General features: G+C 36.3%; 2 protein-coding genes across 11 annotated transcripts in view; one reads left to right on the plus strand and one right to left on the minus strand.

The window, feature by feature from the left end:
• The window catches only part of LOC131673040 (chloride channel protein 2), a 30,331-nt gene extending 20,858 nt beyond the window's left edge, over window positions 1-9,473 (plus strand). For 4 of the 7 annotated variants that reach the window (XM_058950689.1, XM_058950691.1, XM_058950690.1 and 1 more), the window contains 12 exons: window positions 2,822-3,104; window positions 3,658-3,921; window positions 4,383-4,851; window positions 5,126-5,360; window positions 5,449-5,611; window positions 5,879-6,109; window positions 6,335-6,558; window positions 6,635-6,814; window positions 6,887-7,029; window positions 7,095-7,266; window positions 7,410-7,637; window positions 7,721-9,468. In XM_058950689.1, coding sequence (XP_058806672.1) covers window positions 2,822-3,104; window positions 3,658-3,921; window positions 4,383-4,851; window positions 5,126-5,360; window positions 5,449-5,611; window positions 5,879-6,109; window positions 6,335-6,558; window positions 6,635-6,814; window positions 6,887-7,029; window positions 7,095-7,266; window positions 7,410-7,637; window positions 7,721-7,936 — 2,808 coding nt within the window. In that variant the 3' untranslated portion in view covers window positions 7,937-9,468. Of the gene's footprint in view, window positions 1-482; window positions 1,348-2,500; window positions 2,741-2,821; window positions 3,105-3,657; window positions 3,922-4,382; window positions 4,852-5,125; window positions 5,361-5,448; window positions 5,612-5,878; window positions 6,110-6,334; window positions 6,559-6,634; window positions 6,815-6,886; window positions 7,030-7,094; window positions 7,267-7,409; window positions 7,638-7,720 lie in introns of those variants that run through there. The other 3 variants (XM_058950687.1, XM_058950688.1, XM_058950686.1) reach the window with 3 other exon arrangements.
• Window positions 9,474-9,590: 117 nt separating this feature from the next.
• LOC131673042 (carotenoid isomerooxygenase) lies at window positions 9,591-13,663 on the minus strand. Of its 4 annotated transcripts, none has more exons than XR_009302677.1 (11): window positions 13,129-13,663; window positions 12,742-13,007; window positions 12,125-12,271; window positions 11,910-12,048; window positions 11,639-11,789; window positions 11,337-11,566; window positions 11,078-11,260; window positions 10,588-11,004; window positions 10,412-10,510; window positions 10,046-10,339; window positions 9,621-9,966 (listed from the first exon to the last, which is right to left on the minus strand). XR_009302677.1 is itself a non-coding variant. In XM_058950694.1 (10 exons), exons 1-10 carry the CDS (start codon window positions 13,249-13,251, stop codon window positions 10,254-10,256), a joined length of 1,815 nt encoding a protein of 604 aa, XP_058806677.1. In that variant the 5' UTR covers window positions 13,252-13,663; the 3' UTR covers window positions 9,591-10,253. The 4 variants fall into 4 exon arrangements, 2 of the variants coding, with proteins under 2 accessions (XP_058806677.1, XP_058806676.1); XR_009302676.1 differs by having other exon boundaries at window positions 9,622-9,939; XM_058950694.1 differs by having other exon boundaries at window positions 9,591-10,313.
• Window positions 13,664-17,816: the final 4,153 nt, after the last annotated feature.

Raw genomic sequence — 17,816 nt, forward strand, 5'->3', positions numbered from 1 at the left:
CTGACGCCTATATTTAACTATCGCGCACGCACTAATAGACACACGCGCCGGCATGCATCTTGAGAAATCGAAGTGCGATCAATGCTGCCAAAACGAGCGGGCGTGGTAGTCACGTTGGCGAGCGCGTTGCCGGCAGTACGAATCGTGAAAAGCGAACCCTTGGCGGCGCGCGGCGATAAGAAAAGTCGACGATAAGCACCGCGGAAGCAGCGACGAATTTGCTGGCGATGTATCGACTTCGGGCTCGCTGCAACTTGATCAATGACGACCAAAGGTACGGCGGCATGCTTGTTGATCGTTGACTCCGGCGCCGGCAATTTATCGGGGAAAAAATCCGTTGAGCGATAAGCCAGTTGACAATCCGAAAGAACATTAATATGCACATTACGGCATTTCGATTCGCGAAGGTTCGACGAGTTCAACTTCGATCGTTATCAAATCGTTGCAAATGTAAAGAAAGCAGGAAAAGACGAAAATCCTTACCAATCGTCGTCGCTGTCGGAATCGAGGAATCGAGTTTTCATCGTTGTTGCCTCTTTGTACAAGTAATAACTGTATGAATTATTGCGCAACGGCTTCTTATTTTAGCAAGTCGCAATTCTATTTTATTGTACGCCGGCTATCGTAACTGTCGGTTGCATTTCTAAAAATTCCAGTTAGAAGTAGCTTCTCGAGCGGGAGATCAGGCATCGCATCTGAACTGTCGCAGTCGCGAAACAATTTTTCCGTTATTTCGTTCTTCGACAAAAGTGTCGCGTGCATTACACGGCCATTAAGCTTCGCTCCGACACGCAACGCACTCCGAGCGGCGATCTTGAAAACTAACGGCGAGCGGTGTGAATTTTAATCGGACCCTCGGCCGGGTAAACAATGCGACTTACGGCCGAAGTGCACGAACGCACGAGAGACCATCGGCGCGGAAAGAATAAGAGCGAGGGAGGCGGAGAGAGATGTGGAGCAGAAGTCGAGTCTCTATCCGAGTCTGTGGCTAGATGGCTAAAAATAGTTTATTAGAAGTCTTGCCAAATTTTCAACAAATTCAAATGCCAAGCCGCCACACATCACGACAACGACGCTCAGTTTGAATCTCGCGACGCACCTGAGTTAAAGTGACGACGACGTTCGTGGCGAGTGTAGGGGACCTCGTATACCGATTGTTAACGGTCCTGTCAGCGCGAAGATGCGAACGCCGCAACGATCACCGATCTTCGTCGCTTGGGCGTCCGTCACTTAAAGCGACTCTCCGGAGATAGACGTTGCTTTTATCAAACGAATTTCAACTCTTACATGCAGGCTGACTTGCCTTATCCCTGCAGATCATACTTCGTCTGCAACGATGACTACGTTGTAAGTGCACCTCGAACATTCTGCCCTAGCCTTGAGATTTTATTTTCCCTTGCCAGCCCTAATCATAGATTGTTCACGATTCTTGCACAATTTCGCTCACGCGGTCTACGCTCGTGTATCGTGGGTGTATACTTACAAGAGTACGGCGTTCGCAGAGCTGAGACTGCTGCGACATTTTTTTGTTCCTACGTTAGAAAACGTATGACTAAATTAGTAGATTTTCAAATATTTCTGAATCCTGCAAAACCAAATCCAACGAAGCGAACGATATAATCCGGTGTCATACCCATCAGACAAACCGGTGATTTTTTTAGCATGACGTGACGACCGAAAATAATTAGTCTACTTCGAGGCTTAATCAGTGCTAAGTAGATACTTAACCAGCAATTGTGAAAGCAATCAAATCTAAAATACTTGTTGTGTTCCGTATATCGTGATTGGACTTTGTTCCTCATGCGTTTCAAGGCGTAATATCTATTTAATCGTCGGGAGCAAACATAGACATACAGAATGAATGCCGAAGTACAACAATTCAAAATGTACATAGAAAAGTAGAAGGCTGACATTTCGGCGAAAAAATTCTTTCGGCAGAGGCTCTTAATTGATGGATGATACAAGCCGCACCAATTCCGATATAGAGTGAACGATCCTCTCTGCCAATAGATCAAACGACAATTCTCCAAGTAGCCGAATGTCAAACCTTGCCTTATCAGCATATGAGCGCGATAACGTCCAGATCTGCAAATTTTCTCCGTAAATTTCCTTGTCGCCGAGACTTACTTTCTTTTTGGGCGCGAGCTTGCACGTACGTGCACCCTGCAGTCGCGCGCCGATCGTCGCGTGGCGCAATTCGAGATGATCGAGGATGCTCGAATTGGTCGCGTCGCGCGAAGCAACAAAAGGCAAGACGGACTGGCGCGAAGCTGCGGCGAATTGGCGTAACCGACGATCGATCGCACGAACGCGCATCGCGCAACTCGTGACTTGCCCCGCGCGCCTTATTATGCACGCTTTAATTCGATTATCTCCTCGCGGTAATGACTTCGTCGTCACATGACTGTTTATCTCGTGACAACGGCTTTTTTTTGTCTTTTTTGTGTTTCGTTAAGAGGAGAGAGTGTGCGTGTGTGTGAGAGAGAGAGAGAGAGAGAGAGAACGATGCATCCGTCGCTATTACATAAACCGACGAGAAGAGGAGACTCGCGCGGCGATCCTTTTTTGAACTACATGTCGATCGCGCGCATACGTCCCCATAGTGAACTTTCCTCGGGCACGTGATTCGCATGCAGCATGCACTCGGGCGCCGTATGGTAGATTGTACCGGCACAGGAAAGCAATGCTTACGCTACTCAAGTACAAAACCGTATACGCCGATGAGACGAACGGGTGTCAGGTAATGGGCAGCTTGCACGCGCTCGTGCGAAGAATCGACGAAAGATGAATTTTGACCTAACGAGTGTTTTGCGGATATTAGATGTATGGCCGCTACACGAAGGACCTCGGTGAATATGCGAAAGAAGAGGCCCGACGCTTGCGACTCGACAAAACGCGAAGGAAATTGGACAAGGCGCGCTCCGAGGAGTTCAGTAAGCCCAGACGTGGACCACTGTGTCGCAAGTTCCTGGCGCTACTCGCCTTCGCCTGGAAACACACTGGCGCGCGACTTGGCGAGGATTGGGTTTTCCTCGCGCTACTCGGTATCATCATGGCGCTCATCAGTTATGCCATGGATCGTGGCATATCCATGTGCAATAACGGTCAGTTTTATTTCAATTTCTTACCCCATCCGAGATTTCATTTGAATCGCTACTTTGTACTACATATAGCCAGTTCATCGCCGATACTTCGATCCACGATAAAATCATGATTGCATGTATCATTGATCCACCAGTATTAACGATTTATGAACCATTATCATAATCTTTAAACAGCGCGTTATTATTTTTAATAAATACCGTTTCTGTCGACACATCAGTAGTTTGTACGTGATTTTATTTACATTTTCGTTAAAAACTCTTTCAAACTGAACTATAATTTTCCAATAACCACAAATTTGATCTCTAAGAGCAATCGACTTATCTATAGCTAACACAGATATGAATGCAACCTAATTGAATTGTTTAAAATTATTTTTAAAAAACATGAGAACGATCGTGTAACTCAGGAAGTACTATCTAGAAACTTCAGCGACACTTCATATTACTTAGCCTATAACGAAAGGTCATAACACTTCATCTTCATTCAGCGAACTGGCAGTAATAGCACGCTCCTATTACGATTGGCTTAAATAATCGTTGCTCTTTCCCCCAGCCAGGATATGGCTGTATGAAGACCTGACATCTCACCCGGCTTTGCAGTACCTCGCATGGGTCTCCTTGCCGGTATGTTTGATACTCTTCAGCGCTGGTTTCGTACACATCGTCGCACCACAGAGCATCGGCTCGGGAATACCCGAAATGAAAACCATTCTCAGGGGTGTTGCGCTCAAGGAATACCTCACCTTTCGTACGCTCGTTGCCAAAGTTGTGGGGCTCACGGCTACTCTGGGATCGGGGCTGCCGCTTGGAAAAGAAGGTTTGCCTTTGCTTGGGATATATTTTTTGACAAATGCGCCAATGTATCCGAGAACGCTTTGATCTGTCAACACTTATCGCTGTTTATTGATTTGCTTCATTGGAAAATTGTTTGAAACATTCATAACTCAGAATTTATTGCTTACACTTTTCAGCAACTCCAAAATTTAAATAAATGAGAGATTTATTAGATAGATACTCGATGCAATAGCGCGCCACAAATTTTTGAATTTTGTATTCTAGCCAAATCTATCAAAAGATTATGTGAAATTTTACAACGTTTTCCGCGAAATTTCCGGTATTCGCGCTCATTAAATTTCAGCCGTCTCGAAAATAAAAGAATCATTCAGGCGTAAATGAATTTTTGCACTTGAAATTTTCGTGGCCGAGAAAAGCAAAAGAAATGATCCATTAGAAATAAGAAATGTGAACGAAGCTCAGTCTAAATCCAATCTGCCGCAGGTCCATTCGTACACATCGCCAGCATAGCGGCAACGCTATTATCGAAGCTGGTGACGAGTTTCCAGGGCATCTATGAGAACGAGAGTCGCAATTGCGAGATGTTGGCAGCGGCGTGTGCAGTCGGCGTTGCTTCGTGTTTCGCCGCCCCGATCGGCGGCGTATTGTTTAGCATCGAGGTCACCACCGTCTACTTCGCCGTGCGCAATTATTGGCGTGGATTCTTTACCGCCGTATGCGGTGCAACGATGTTTCGGCTACTTGCTATTTGGTTTCAACGAGAGGAGACCATTACCGCAATGTTCGTCACTAACTTCACCATGGAGTTTCCATTCGATCCTCAGGAGCTATTCGTGTTTGCTCTCATTGGCGTTGGAAGTGGATTTGGCGGGGCTTTTTATGTGTGGCTGCATCGACAGTATGTTCTGTTCATGCGCAAAAACAAGAGTATGAACAGTTTTCTTCAGAAAAAGTGAGTTCTCATTCCCGTTTTATGTATCTTTGACCGAAAACAGAATTTCAATTGATTCTAAAAATCATCTTTCGTATTAGTTACGAGTACATCAAGTTTTGCTTTGTTTTGCTAAACCCTCTCAAAGCCGAAATTTGTATTTTCACAAATAAAAACTCTTACTTGTATTGTTTGTGTGACTATCGAATTTATTAATATTTTCATGAAAATGTCCAGTTGACACAAGCGTAAGAGTTGGAAAATAGCATAAGTAACAGAAGCGCTGATTTTTCAGCCGATTTCTCTACCCTGGCATTGTGTCGCTGCTCGTGTCCTCGGTGTCATTCCCTCTGGGTCTCGGCCAATTCATGGCCGGCGACTTGAATACTCATGATCAAGTGCACGGGCTATTCACCAACTTTTCGTGGACCAAAGATAACCTAAACGTGGAGGAGAGGAACATCGTGAAGCATTGGTCGACCGAACATACTGATATTTTTACTGGTTTGATGAGCTTCACTGCATTCACGGTACGCTGCTTCTCTACTTCGATCTTAAGACAACGTAACAATCCTCCTCGTCGTTTGCAAGCATTACCAACAATATGTTCGTTTTCAGTTCATATTTTCCATCATTAGCTCCACTGTGCCAGTCCCCTCCGGAATATTTATTCCAGTTTTCAAAATCGGAGCTGCTCTCGGTCGTGCTGTCGGAGAAGCTATGGCTTTGCAATTCCCAAATGGCGTACGATACGGGTATATCGTTACGCCTATTGTGCCAGGTATGTCAGCTGCAGTTCTCTACGACTTAGTCGAATGAACCCCATATTTGAGAGAAAGCCATTTTTTTGCACTACAGACTTTTTATACTTGCTTTAAACGATTACGTATTTTTTTGCCTTCCCGTACAATCTCACTCAAATAAATTACAAATCGTATTTGAAAATCCAACCGAGTATTCCTGAAATTGATCCAAAGAGGAGTACAAGCCCACGTGGCTCAAATGACCTTTCGTAACAATCGCGTGTTTCCCTATTGTCGATTCACAGGTGGATACGCGACGGTCGGAGCAGCAGCATTCTCCGGCGCGGTTACCCACACAATTTCCGTGAGCGTGATCATATTCGAGATGACGGGACAGATCACGCACATCGTGCCGATGATGATAGCCGTCTTGATCAGCAACGCTGTAGCTGCGCTCCTGCAACCGAGCATCTACGATAGCATCATACTCATCAAGAAGCTCCCTTATTTACCGGATCTGTTACCTTCGGGTTCAGGTCTGTATATTATTAGTTTTTTTTTCATTCTTTCATTTCCGTAGTTACGAAACAAATCAGTTAGATTTATGTAAGCTTTTGGAAGCAAATTTAAAAAGAACAATTTTACATTTCTTGCATTCACAAGTTATAGGAAAATACTTGGTAAGACTCGAATTTTAGAAATCAGCTTCTTTGTACCATTTGTCAAATGGTTGAGCTTACGATATTCTGAACTTTTTCCAGGGATGTACAATATTTACGTAGAAGACTTCATGGTCAGGGATGTCAGATACATTTGGCACGGGATCACATATCAGAGGCTAAAAGAAATACTGAAGGAAAACCGGAAATTGCGTGGATTTCCTTTAGTCGATCATCCGGATTCTATGATCTTACTTGGATCCATACAGAGGCTAGAGCTTATCAAACTCATTGAAAAACATATAGGTAGAGAAAGGAGACTGCAGGTAATTTATATTTTTAATGTTCATTTCAGTAGAAAAGAATGAAAAGAGGCATGAATTGAAACGAATGTGTTTTTAGGTCGCTCAAAAGTGGCATCAAGAAGCTGAAGAAAGAGCAAAAGAAGAGAAAGAGAGACAAATGAGAGAGGAAAAGTCCCGAAGACCCTCAAGATTTGAAGTAATACCAGCGCCCGACATCTTAAAGATGCAGAGACAAAGTGTCACCGATTTGACAATGTCTGGTGTCAACTCGGATCATGTAAGATATACTAAGAAGCTTTACATTGTCACTGACTTGAAATTTTTTAATAATTCATTTAAATTATTTCAGCACACGTTTCATACCCCAGTGTTCGGCAGCCAGCCGAAAAAATCCATTCTCAAAAAAACTAATTCGTTCACTCTTAAAGGCTTCAGTCCTCTGGTCAGTCCAGCTGTAACGCCGTACACTACAGTTACCGGTGCCGAGAGCAGGTAGATAAGTTTTCTCATATCGGTATAATCATTGGACTTTCTTTGTAATTTTTCCAATGTATCAGAATAAGGCTAGCGTTTGAAGCAATTTTCCGGAAATCAACGACCCTTCAAGATGTCGATCCCGACCCAGAGCTTGGATCCGGTACTATGACTAATGGACGTCGTGACAGTGTCGACGGTGCACATCAACCAATGTTGTCGTCAAGCCCAGCGACGTCTAAGAAAGTGCAATTGGTACATTTTTCAAAAATCGAAATATTGCCATTCGACGTTCACAAGGGCTTATCATTTATTTTCTTTAACGATCCTAAAACGACATTTCAACGTCTTTCGAAGTGCACAACCGTGCAGGATTTCAAAGCGATTTATTTTCACAGCCCCGTGAACGCGTGATCGATATGTCTCCGGAGGACCAAAAGCAGTGGGAGGAAAGCGAGATGGCACTGGAAGTGGACTTTTCTCGCTGTCACATCGATCCGGCGCCGTTCCAGCTCGTCGAAAGGACATCTTTACTCAAAGTGCACAGTCTCTTCAGCATGGTCGGTGTTAATCACGCTTACGTCACGGCTATCGGCAGGCTAGTCGGGGTCGTTGGATTGAAGGAGGTCAGAACTTGTAACAATTTTAGGTCGTTTCTTCTTCTCTATCCTGTTCCGATCTAAATTAAACATTGACATTTTTATTGCAGCTTCGCAAGGCAATCGAAGACGCCAATTCGGGTGCCCTGCCACTACAATTCGACGGTGACAATACGCATGCAACGGTGTCGGAATCGAGTATAGGCAGAAGTAGCGACGCTGAATCGGGCATCGAAACGCCCATCAGCAATAGCGTCAACTCGACGCTCATCGATCAGGTGAACTCAAGCAACGCCGACGAAACGGAAAAAATTGATAAGGCTTGAAATGTCACCATTGCTCTTTTTGATTTTGCCTTTGAGCTTAAATAATCGAAAAGTTGTTGAACCGATTGTGATAGTTGTGTCGCTGCACGCGGCGCGACCTCCTGTAACTATTATACTATTGTTAGAGAGAGATTTCCTTTTGTTTTTTTTTGTCCTGTTGAGCTTGCGTTAAGAATGTTCAAAGGAGAAGTGCGATACGCAGATGGTATTTCCAGTTTGGTTTTCATATTGTAGTATTGAGATGACACGTCATGAGTTACATGCTAAGCAGTGTTCGCTGCATCGATCACTCGATATATGACTCAAGCGATGCCTTTTTTACGTTTGAATCTATATACAAGGAGACTTTTGTCGAGGACTTTTAAAGTTTTTCATATGTTTTTGAGTCATTGATCATACTATATAGCATTGTCGGGCTTATCAATTTAAAATGTATTCTCTCATTTTCATTGTACTTAAACAATGCATAAATGACACATATAATTGAAAATGTTTGATCAATATTGTAACGGTTCAAAAGCACAAACAAACGAAATGCCATCATTGCTAAAACTAGCTTAAATATCGCAGCTACTATCGATTTGTAGAAAATGAAAACTTTTTAAGTAACATTCATTTAGAAGCATATTTGATAGTAAACGCGACGTCCTGTAATGCATCAAACAGGTCGCGTTATTGATCATTAAGAATAATAAAACAAGTAGTTATGATAATCTAGAAGCAAGAGTGACGATATTACGTGACCGTATTTGCGTAATTTCAGTTTCACAAATTGCTGTAAAGAAGCCAATTTTTTACATTTCTATTTACACTACGACAAAGAATTTTCAATTTTTTCAATGTTATAGCTTAGTAATAATTAAATTTGACGTACGTTGGTTTGAAATATCTTCTTAAATATATTGGTATATTTAAGAGAAATGTAGCCACATATAAAATTTATGATTGAGCTATTACTATTTTAAGAGTATAATCAATTCATTCAACTAAACTTCTCTTGATATAATGCTATCCATCACGTTAAAATAAGAGCTAGGGAAATTGAAAAAATGTCCAAATACCGAACTTCTTAATCGTTAGCATCGTTGTTATATTTTCTAGAAAGTTAAATGTTTCGTTATAAATAGTGTTATAATTTGGACATTTGTTTTTCATTGTTATATGTCTCCTAAAACAATTGTATTTTCAAAGTAATGTTTAAGAGTTTTATTTTTCAAGTAAAATTCTAAAATTGTTATTTATTTGTATACGTTGCTATTGAATGAAATTCATAAATTTGTAAAACAGAACAAAATTACTGAAACTCCAACAAGATGCTGGTTTCCATCGCTGTTTTAAATATTATATAATTTAAGCGCATAATTATTAAATAAGTTTTGAATGAGTGTAATTGTGCGTCTTACATTCCATCAAGAATAAGCTCACCAATTTTGTAAATATCCTTTTGAAATTGAAATTATTATTATTATAGTGAGATATGTGATGCTTTTCTTCCTTATTCATAAATTGTAAATATCGTGTTATTTGAAAGATAATCAATTCAATAACTTATTATATTTAGAAATAAAATATATTGATAAACAATGATTGCGAGTTTAATTAATCTTATTTATCCGCAACTTTCTTTTAAAAAAATTGTAAATGTTATTTATGAAAATTTTGAATGCAATGTACAAATCAATCAAATCTTTATTTAATCAACGGCACTTTATGATCATTCCTTTTTCTTTCTGTTCTATATAGTTGTTGTTTCTTATTTTCTGTTATTGGCATCTCTCACTTTATTACTTACAGTACGGTGTTACTCATAATTACTCACAGTAGCTAACAGCAAGACAGTTTATTAAATAACATTTTTATACATGGTCAATATTTTCATGACAAGGAGGGGTATTGATCATGAAAGCATTATGCATGATGTATTAAAAATATTACCATTTATAATAAAATTTTTAGACGACCTTCCTTCATGATCAACAGCTTTATGTGCATGAACCTTGAACCTTTGAAAATATAATAATAAATTTATCCTAACATTAGAGTATAATATATATAATAGTATATTTTACAAATCACCATGTATAAAATGTACAAAAATAAATCAATCACCTTTAATATCGATGTCCTTATTAATATACTTATTCATGCGTACCACAGTAAGTATACTTGAACTAAACAAAAAAATCTTTTATATTTGGTGAAGACTGTTTTTTAAGCCAATATAATTTATGAGACAGCATTGCTAAACCATCCATGCAAACATTTTGGTACTGGACTAGGCGTTTGAAATGTAACTCGGGCTAATTCTTCAAAAGTCTTAGCATCTAAAATTAAAAGTCCAACTTCCGTTTCTCGTTCTTGACCCCAGACAAGTGCACTGAGAACAATACCATCATCTTCATTCTAACAGAAATTACATTAGTTATATAAAATAATAACAATTTCGTATTTCGTAGCAGATAATTATAATATTACCGTTCCCTTTGGGTCAGCTACAAATACTGGCTCACTAGGATAGATGTTTTTTTCGTACCAAACTTGTTTTGTTTTGGTTTTTGTGTCTACTTTAATAATCTTAAAACGAATATAAAATAATATATTATATTTCATTTAATAACTAACTAATAAAAACTGAAAGCAAAAATACCCACTGTTCCAGGATATTCAATGTCGACATCACTAGACATGGCATAAAAATATCGATATTCTTTACCAAGATATGATTCAGTATTAATTCTAGGAGTCTCGCAACCTAAATCGCAGAGTAATTCAGGCTTAATAAAAATGCTACCATTTGACAATCTAAAAGCTTGGGCTTTCTTTTGAAGTGGATTATTTAATTTTATATTGCTCCTATTTTTACTATTATGCTCTTCCGTTATATTTTTTTTCGTAATTTTTGTACTATTGATTCGACTTTTACATGTCTTTGATCTGTGATAAACGTTCTCCATTCTTATCAAATTGAGATCGAGAGGTGTATTAGCTTCTGGCATTTTTAGAGGCATAACAAATCTGAGAGGTCGACCTCGGAAAAGTTTGGAGTAATCTGGATTTTGATGTACATTCTGAAAAAAAAGATCATGAAAATGTAGCTTTATTTTGAACCAACTTTAATTATATAAAGTTAAAAGAAAATACCTTCATCATATCGACGTACATGCAATCTAACATTTTGGCATCACGGTAACAACATATATCCAATACTAAATAGTTTCCATCACGTGTTTCATATTGATTAATTATGTGTAAATAAAAAAATTTCTCGGCTATAAAGGTTTGTACAAGTTTTCCAGATTCACGAGAAACAAGATGAATATGTGTCTAAATTTGTAGAAAAAAAAATTATACTACTGATTCTTTATAAAACAATTAAAACAAAAAATGGTATATTTCTTACTTTTTCCTTTTCATGGAACTTGAAAGAGGCACTCATTGGTTCATTTTTTAATCGATTTGTTAATAATTTAGGTATTGCTAATGATAATGGCTGCTCTACTATGATGAAATAATTTTCAGTGATTCCGAAAGTGTGCATATAAGATGGATTGAAAATCCATCGAGCTGGTATTGTTGAAAGAATCTTTGCTTGTTCAAACATAGACAGTTTCATTTTTTTTGCATTATTTTCTAAATAAAAAAATAATGTTGTTCAGAAGCGATTGTAAATAAGATTATTGTGTAATGGAAAATAAACCTGACCTTGTGTAAAACTACTCGGTGAAAATTCAATTATACTATAAGCTGGACCTATCTTAGTTATGCTCATACCTAAATTGTAAACGGTGCCATCGTTTAGAACATGTGGGTGCGACGTATGACTTACGATATTAATGTAATCTGCAACGTTTACCTGCAATGTGTATTTAACAGTTAATAGATTAAATTTTGTTTATTAGTACTCTAATCTAGTTTTACGTTTTGTTATAATTAAAATGTACGAGAGAAAAAAAATTACAATAGTAAAAATTACTTTATCTAAGGTTTCTAATGATATTGGATCAATACGGTGTATAACAGGGGATTCAGTGAACGTGTAGTATTCGTCACCAAATGGATAAACGGATATCATTGAATTATCCGATGAAGCCGGCCTGAAAACAGACGCTATCCTAAAAGAACCATCGGCTTTAGTAATGCCACCTAAATTTCTCATTGAATGCAAAATAGTAAATTATGTTTTATTACCTGTTGAACATGCTTTGACAAGGATCTGGTACTGATTTTGTTCCAAATTCCGTAACAACAATTCTTTTTGCGGCATGATTCATTTTGTACACATCAGTTTGGACAAAACGATTTTGATAAGTTACTTTACCATTATTGATTTCAAATCTATCAATAGTGATTAGCTTATTAGAACTATTTTTAATATTTAATTACGTCGGTGAGAAAAACTTTTTTATACAATAAAGAACAAACAATTTCTGAATAAACATATTATTTTTATTTTAACAGAAATAACGGAAGACAATTTAAATACTACAAATAGGTTTACAGAACAACATGAAACAATAGTACATTACGATACAAGTGCGGAAAAGTAGATTCTTGCCTCGTGTGGCGTTTACGCCTGAGCGAAGCGAGCATATGTGCCGTTTCGTATTTTTTTATACGACGTATGAAAACTGCGATTTTCAACGCACGTTTTCTGCCGAGCGTGCGGGAGAGACGCACTTTGCCCACGAAGTGTCGAAAAGAGTATATTTTACAAGTTACGTAATTTCATATAACTGGTCTAAATACAATTTTGTCAGAAACTGTTTATGCTTCACTTTTTTTATTCAAAAGATTCACAATATTACCTGTGTAATAAGGCTGAACTATCAAATAAATGATTGAATCTGTAATCACCAACTTTCAGACTGCCAGGTCCATTTCGCAAAAGTGAACCTTTTAACCAATCAGGAACATATCCAGAAATTATGCCAGTAATTGGAGTTATTACTTCATGTTCACATGATCGCATCCAAACTGATGCATCAAGATTTGGATAATAATCAACAGGTTCCTTGGTTGGGTTAGAATCGCTATTATGTACGTTGTGAGTTGATTTAATATTTTCATCTATCTAGAATACAAAAATATAATTGTTCTAATTAAAGAATAGTTTGATTCTTTTATCCACATAATCATTATTTGGTTTAACCTTTTTTTTTTTAAGTTTTAGAGATAGTACCGGATGAACTTACTTGAAAATTTATTGTTTTTGAAGCTTTCAATTTGGAACTACTTCCATCCAACAAACTTTCAATAACATTAAAATTTTTCGTACTGATGTCATTACTGGAAAACGATCTTCGTAAAAAATTCATTTTCGCGAATGAAAACTTTTAATCTTGCAAACAGTTTTATTCAAATAATATATTTCCAATGTGATATTTGAACTCAAGAATCATTCAAAGATATTTAACCGGAAGTTTAATATCAGGTACGCGTAAGTTTATTTAAGAACGTTTCGCACTAATCTTCATCTGATACAACTTCTTCGTCCAACTCTATATCTTCGTCATCAAGCTTGAGGATCGAGGAGAGTATTTGCCGTACGCGTTTGTGGGTAAAATCCATCATTCGTGCGACACTTGCTAATGTCGAATACTGTCTGACTAGGCGACTCTTGACCTTAAAGAGCAGTTGGCTTAAATCCGTTTAGAGTGGCGATTGTTTCGATGAAACCTTACGTAGTCACTACCACGTGGAATTGTACGCGTTTATAGATAAAATCATTCGTGCTGCACTTCCTAATGTCTAATACTACCAGGGTGACTCTTGACCTTAAAAAGCATCTGACTGAAATCCGTTTAGAGCAGCAATAATTTTGACGAAACCTTATCAAGTCACGACCACGTGGAATTATTCAGGCTTCTGGTACAAACAACAAGCATCAATTGTATATATATAACTGTACACGTGGCTATATGAAACGTGACCACTAACTACATACTTTATTTTATTTTTAATACCTTCCACTTTTAGATTTTCTAACAAAAGTAAATAACTTTTTTTTTTTTTTTTTTTTTATTTGCTATTTAAAACTACAGAGGTTATATAGCTTACAGAAGAGGGATATATATATATATATATATATATATATATATATAACATTAATATTTACAGACGTATATATAATAGTAGGTTATCTTAAATTTTTAAGTTACATTCTATGACATACTGGTATAACGCTTTGCATACAGATGGGTTAATGTTAGTTAGTACATTTTTAACATCATTGTGTGGATAAACTTTAATTTCATTTAGCTTATTGACTAATTTATTTCTTTGGTTTTCATAAAACGGGCAGTGCCACAGTACATGGTTTAAGTCTTGATTTGCACTCTCGCACTCACACATAGGATTATCAATAAGCTTAACTCTGGCTAGTGAGGCGCGAAGATTATAATGATCGGCCCTACCTCTGTTAATCATGACAATGTTGGCTCTGCTTAAATTATAGTTATGAAACCAAGGTCTACTATTATTTGTGTAGTAGTACATGAAGTAATCTATACCTTTAGTTAATCCTAATTCTCTAACTGTATTGTCGGATGTAGCGTTTGATTCTGATCTAAATTTTTGACGTAGATCGGTAAAGGGGATACAAATAGAGGGATCTGGTAAGCTTTTTGACGCTTCTTTAGCAAGCTGGTCGACTTGTTCATTCCCACTGATTCCTATGTGTGAGGGTATCCAGGTAAATATAATTTTACTATTATTTGTGCTATATCGAGCGAAGTCTAATGCTTTTTTTTTTAATTCATATATAATGGAGCTTGTTCTAATATCAAAATTTAGATTTTTGAGTTTTTCAAAAACACTTAGAGAATCAGTGAAAATAATAATATTTTTATCCGTATTTTGTAGTGCTACATCGAGCGCAGTTTTAAGTGCAAAACTTTCGGCTGTATATATAGATGCGTGTGTACAAATACTTTTTTTGATAGATATGCCTAACTGATTAGAAAAACATGCTGCTCCAACTGAGTTGGCATCTATACACTTGCTACCGTCGGTATATATAGGTACGGCATTTTTTTCCTCTATGTAGGATTTGATTAGAATCTCATGATCTTTAAAATTTTTAAGAGTTTTTCCAAAATTAATAAAAAAAAATTGAACCTGGTAAAACGAAAGTCAAATTCAATAACGATATTCTTATTTCAAAAGAATCTGCACGATATCTCGGTATAATATTCGACTACAATCTGTCCTTCCGTAGCCAAATAGAAAACGTAAAAAACAAATGTCTCAAAGCTCTCAACATCATAAAGTTTGTTCGAGGTACTTGGTGGGGTGCTGATCCGAGCACACTATTAACCATCTATAAATCATACATTAGATCTTTAATTGACTTCGCATCATTTATATACCTTCCTAACAGAATAAACGAGATAAATAAGCTCGAACGCATCCAATACGCAGTCATTCGTCTAATCTTAGGTTATCGAATCAGTACCCCCACTAATATTCTCATCGCCGAATCAAAACTCTTGTACATCGAAGATAGAGCAAAATACATATGCATGAACTACTTGGCTAAAGTTTTATCCAACACAAAGCTACCTATCAATAAGACTATTAACAAAATACATTATAACTTTAAAAAATGTAAAAGGAAAAACATTCTACTTAACTGTATTGAAGAGATCACTTCCCTAAACTCAATCTTTGAAATTAAATCAAACTTTAACAGTTATCTCATAGATTACAACACCGTTGTTGATGAAATCGTAATAGATATTAAAAAAAAAAGTAAATAACTTGATAAGTCTATATGCAAAATTGTATCTTTAAGAGTAATCGTAATTGACGAAAGATTAATTTCAAAAGAGAATTAATATATTAGGCACATTTTTTACTATATTTGGATCATCTCGTGTTATTATCTTTCCATTTCTTCTCCATGCATATAAAACTTGAATACTTGAAAGGATAAGAATATTCAAAGTTAAAAAACTAGCTCGTACAGGGACTATAGTTCAACTTCGTCAGAGTTTGTTATTTATTTTCATTGTTTGAAATTTTGAAAATTTGTTAGTGTATCACATATACACATACATGTACATATATAAATATAACGTTTAATTCATGAATTTAATTTATTTCTTATAAAAATATCTATGTTTTTAGTAAGATTCAGATTTTAAAAAATTGTCTTCAATTTTTGTTCAAGTGTAGGATACGATCGATCGATTAATGTGAAATAATCAATAACTATGTTACCGACGACTTGTATGCTTAAGCTTGTTTCGTAAGTACATCATTTTTACTGAAGACTGCGCCACTTGTTATAAAGCAATTATTTAAAGAACCTGAAGCAATGATAATATTTTATTGAAATATCCTAAATCAAATTCTATTTTTGTGATCATAATTAATATATAAAATAACAATAAGAATTTTGATTTTGATCATTACAAAATTACCTATATAAGATGAAAATTCATTTTTACGAACCTATAAATAATTTCAAAAAATACATAATTATATAAAATTAGGTACCATTGAATTTATTATATAAACTATGTAATAATCATACAGTTATCAGACATAAATGTGACGACAAAAATATACAATATTATCTTGTTATGTCTGAAGTGTACGTGCCTTAAATAAAATTGACAGATACCCGCCAGCAAGTTATGTTTTTAATGAATTATTTCTCTTAAAGTCTTTGTAATTGTAAATTCAATATTTTAAACCCAACACCACTTTTACTATTTTTAATTTGAAGCTAAAATTTTATGATACTTATATAAATTTATGATATATAAATTTTTAACCAAGTTGATAGTGAAGGTGTAAACTTGAATTATATAATGAATTTAAATTTAAATTAATAATCAAATTATTAATTGCTTTTAGATAGTTTGGAATATACAGTAGAGATGCAAAATAAAATGTTTGAAACAAAAGCTATATCACTTATTAAGTAAAAAGCACAGAGATTATTTATAACAAATAAAGTAAATAAATAAATTCATATAATGTTAATTAGTTGTAAAAGAAGATATCTTTATTTATAATGAATCTCAAGGGTATTCAAATTGTGAATACATTACTAATATGCAGCAAAAAGTGCTTTTCCATTTGCGTGGATTGTCTCGATGAAATTATTGTAGACTCAATTATACGATGCAGAAAGGTCATGTACATAAATGATTTAAAATTTTTTTTTGCGTTTCTCCGCGCGATGCTTGATAATTTATTTTCTATCTATATTTGTTTTTTTTCATATTCTATAAGTTTCACTTTGATTTTTGTTGATTAAATGAGCATAGTTACACTTTTTATCATCATATGAAATTTTGAATTTTTATCGATGCCACACTAAATGTAAATAAAGAGGCAAAATAATGTGGGCAGTTTATCGACAATTGATATGATGCAGTAACTTCTAGACGTATATCAAATAAAGTAGACAATCTTATACAAATTAAACATTTTTTACAAAACAACGAACATGTATGAAGTACTGAGAATTAGAAATGATGAAAACACATGTGAAGTTCACGTATCAGTCACGTGCGTTACCATGACAATAGCTTCGCGTTCGTGTAATAAATAAAAACAATAATGCAAAATTCGTTGCTTATCTATCGAAACCAAAGATATCTCAGAAGCAATATTCTTTTTTATCATTATTCTGATATTCATATGAAGTGTTTTTTCCTCCGAAATGCGCAAACTCAAGCACGCGCTGATGACTACGCGGCGCGAAATCCCGCATAATCATGTCAACAAACAAAGCAGATGCGCATACTTTAGGGAATGACATTTATCATCGATTATTTCTTGCATACTAAAGTCGAATTAGTCATTACAGGCCGGATGTTTTTTCAAGCGTGTTTGAGGCTTGTCAAAATGGCAACTGTGCACATAA

This window comes from Phymastichus coffea, unplaced genomic scaffold (genome assembly GCF_024137745.1).
Source record: "Phymastichus coffea isolate CEN01 unplaced genomic scaffold, Cenicafe_Pcof_1.1 PCOF00165, whole genome shotgun sequence".
Classification (NCBI taxonomy): Eukaryota; Metazoa; Arthropoda; class Insecta; order Hymenoptera; family Eulophidae; genus Phymastichus; species Phymastichus coffea.

Coding starts and splice junctions, on each gene's coding strand:
- LOC131673042 (XM_058950693.1), bottom strand. CDS start 13,251: ATGAATTTTTTACGAAGATCGTTTTCCAGTAATGACATCAGTACGAAA. Junction 11,790..11,909: donor CATTAGAAACCTTAGATAAA/GTAATTTTTACT, acceptor TACACATTGCAG/GTAAACGTTGCAGATTACAT. Junction 11,567..11,638: donor ACCGAGTAGTTTTACACAAG/GTCAGGTTTATT, acceptor TTTTTTATTTAG/AAAATAATGCAAAAAAAATG.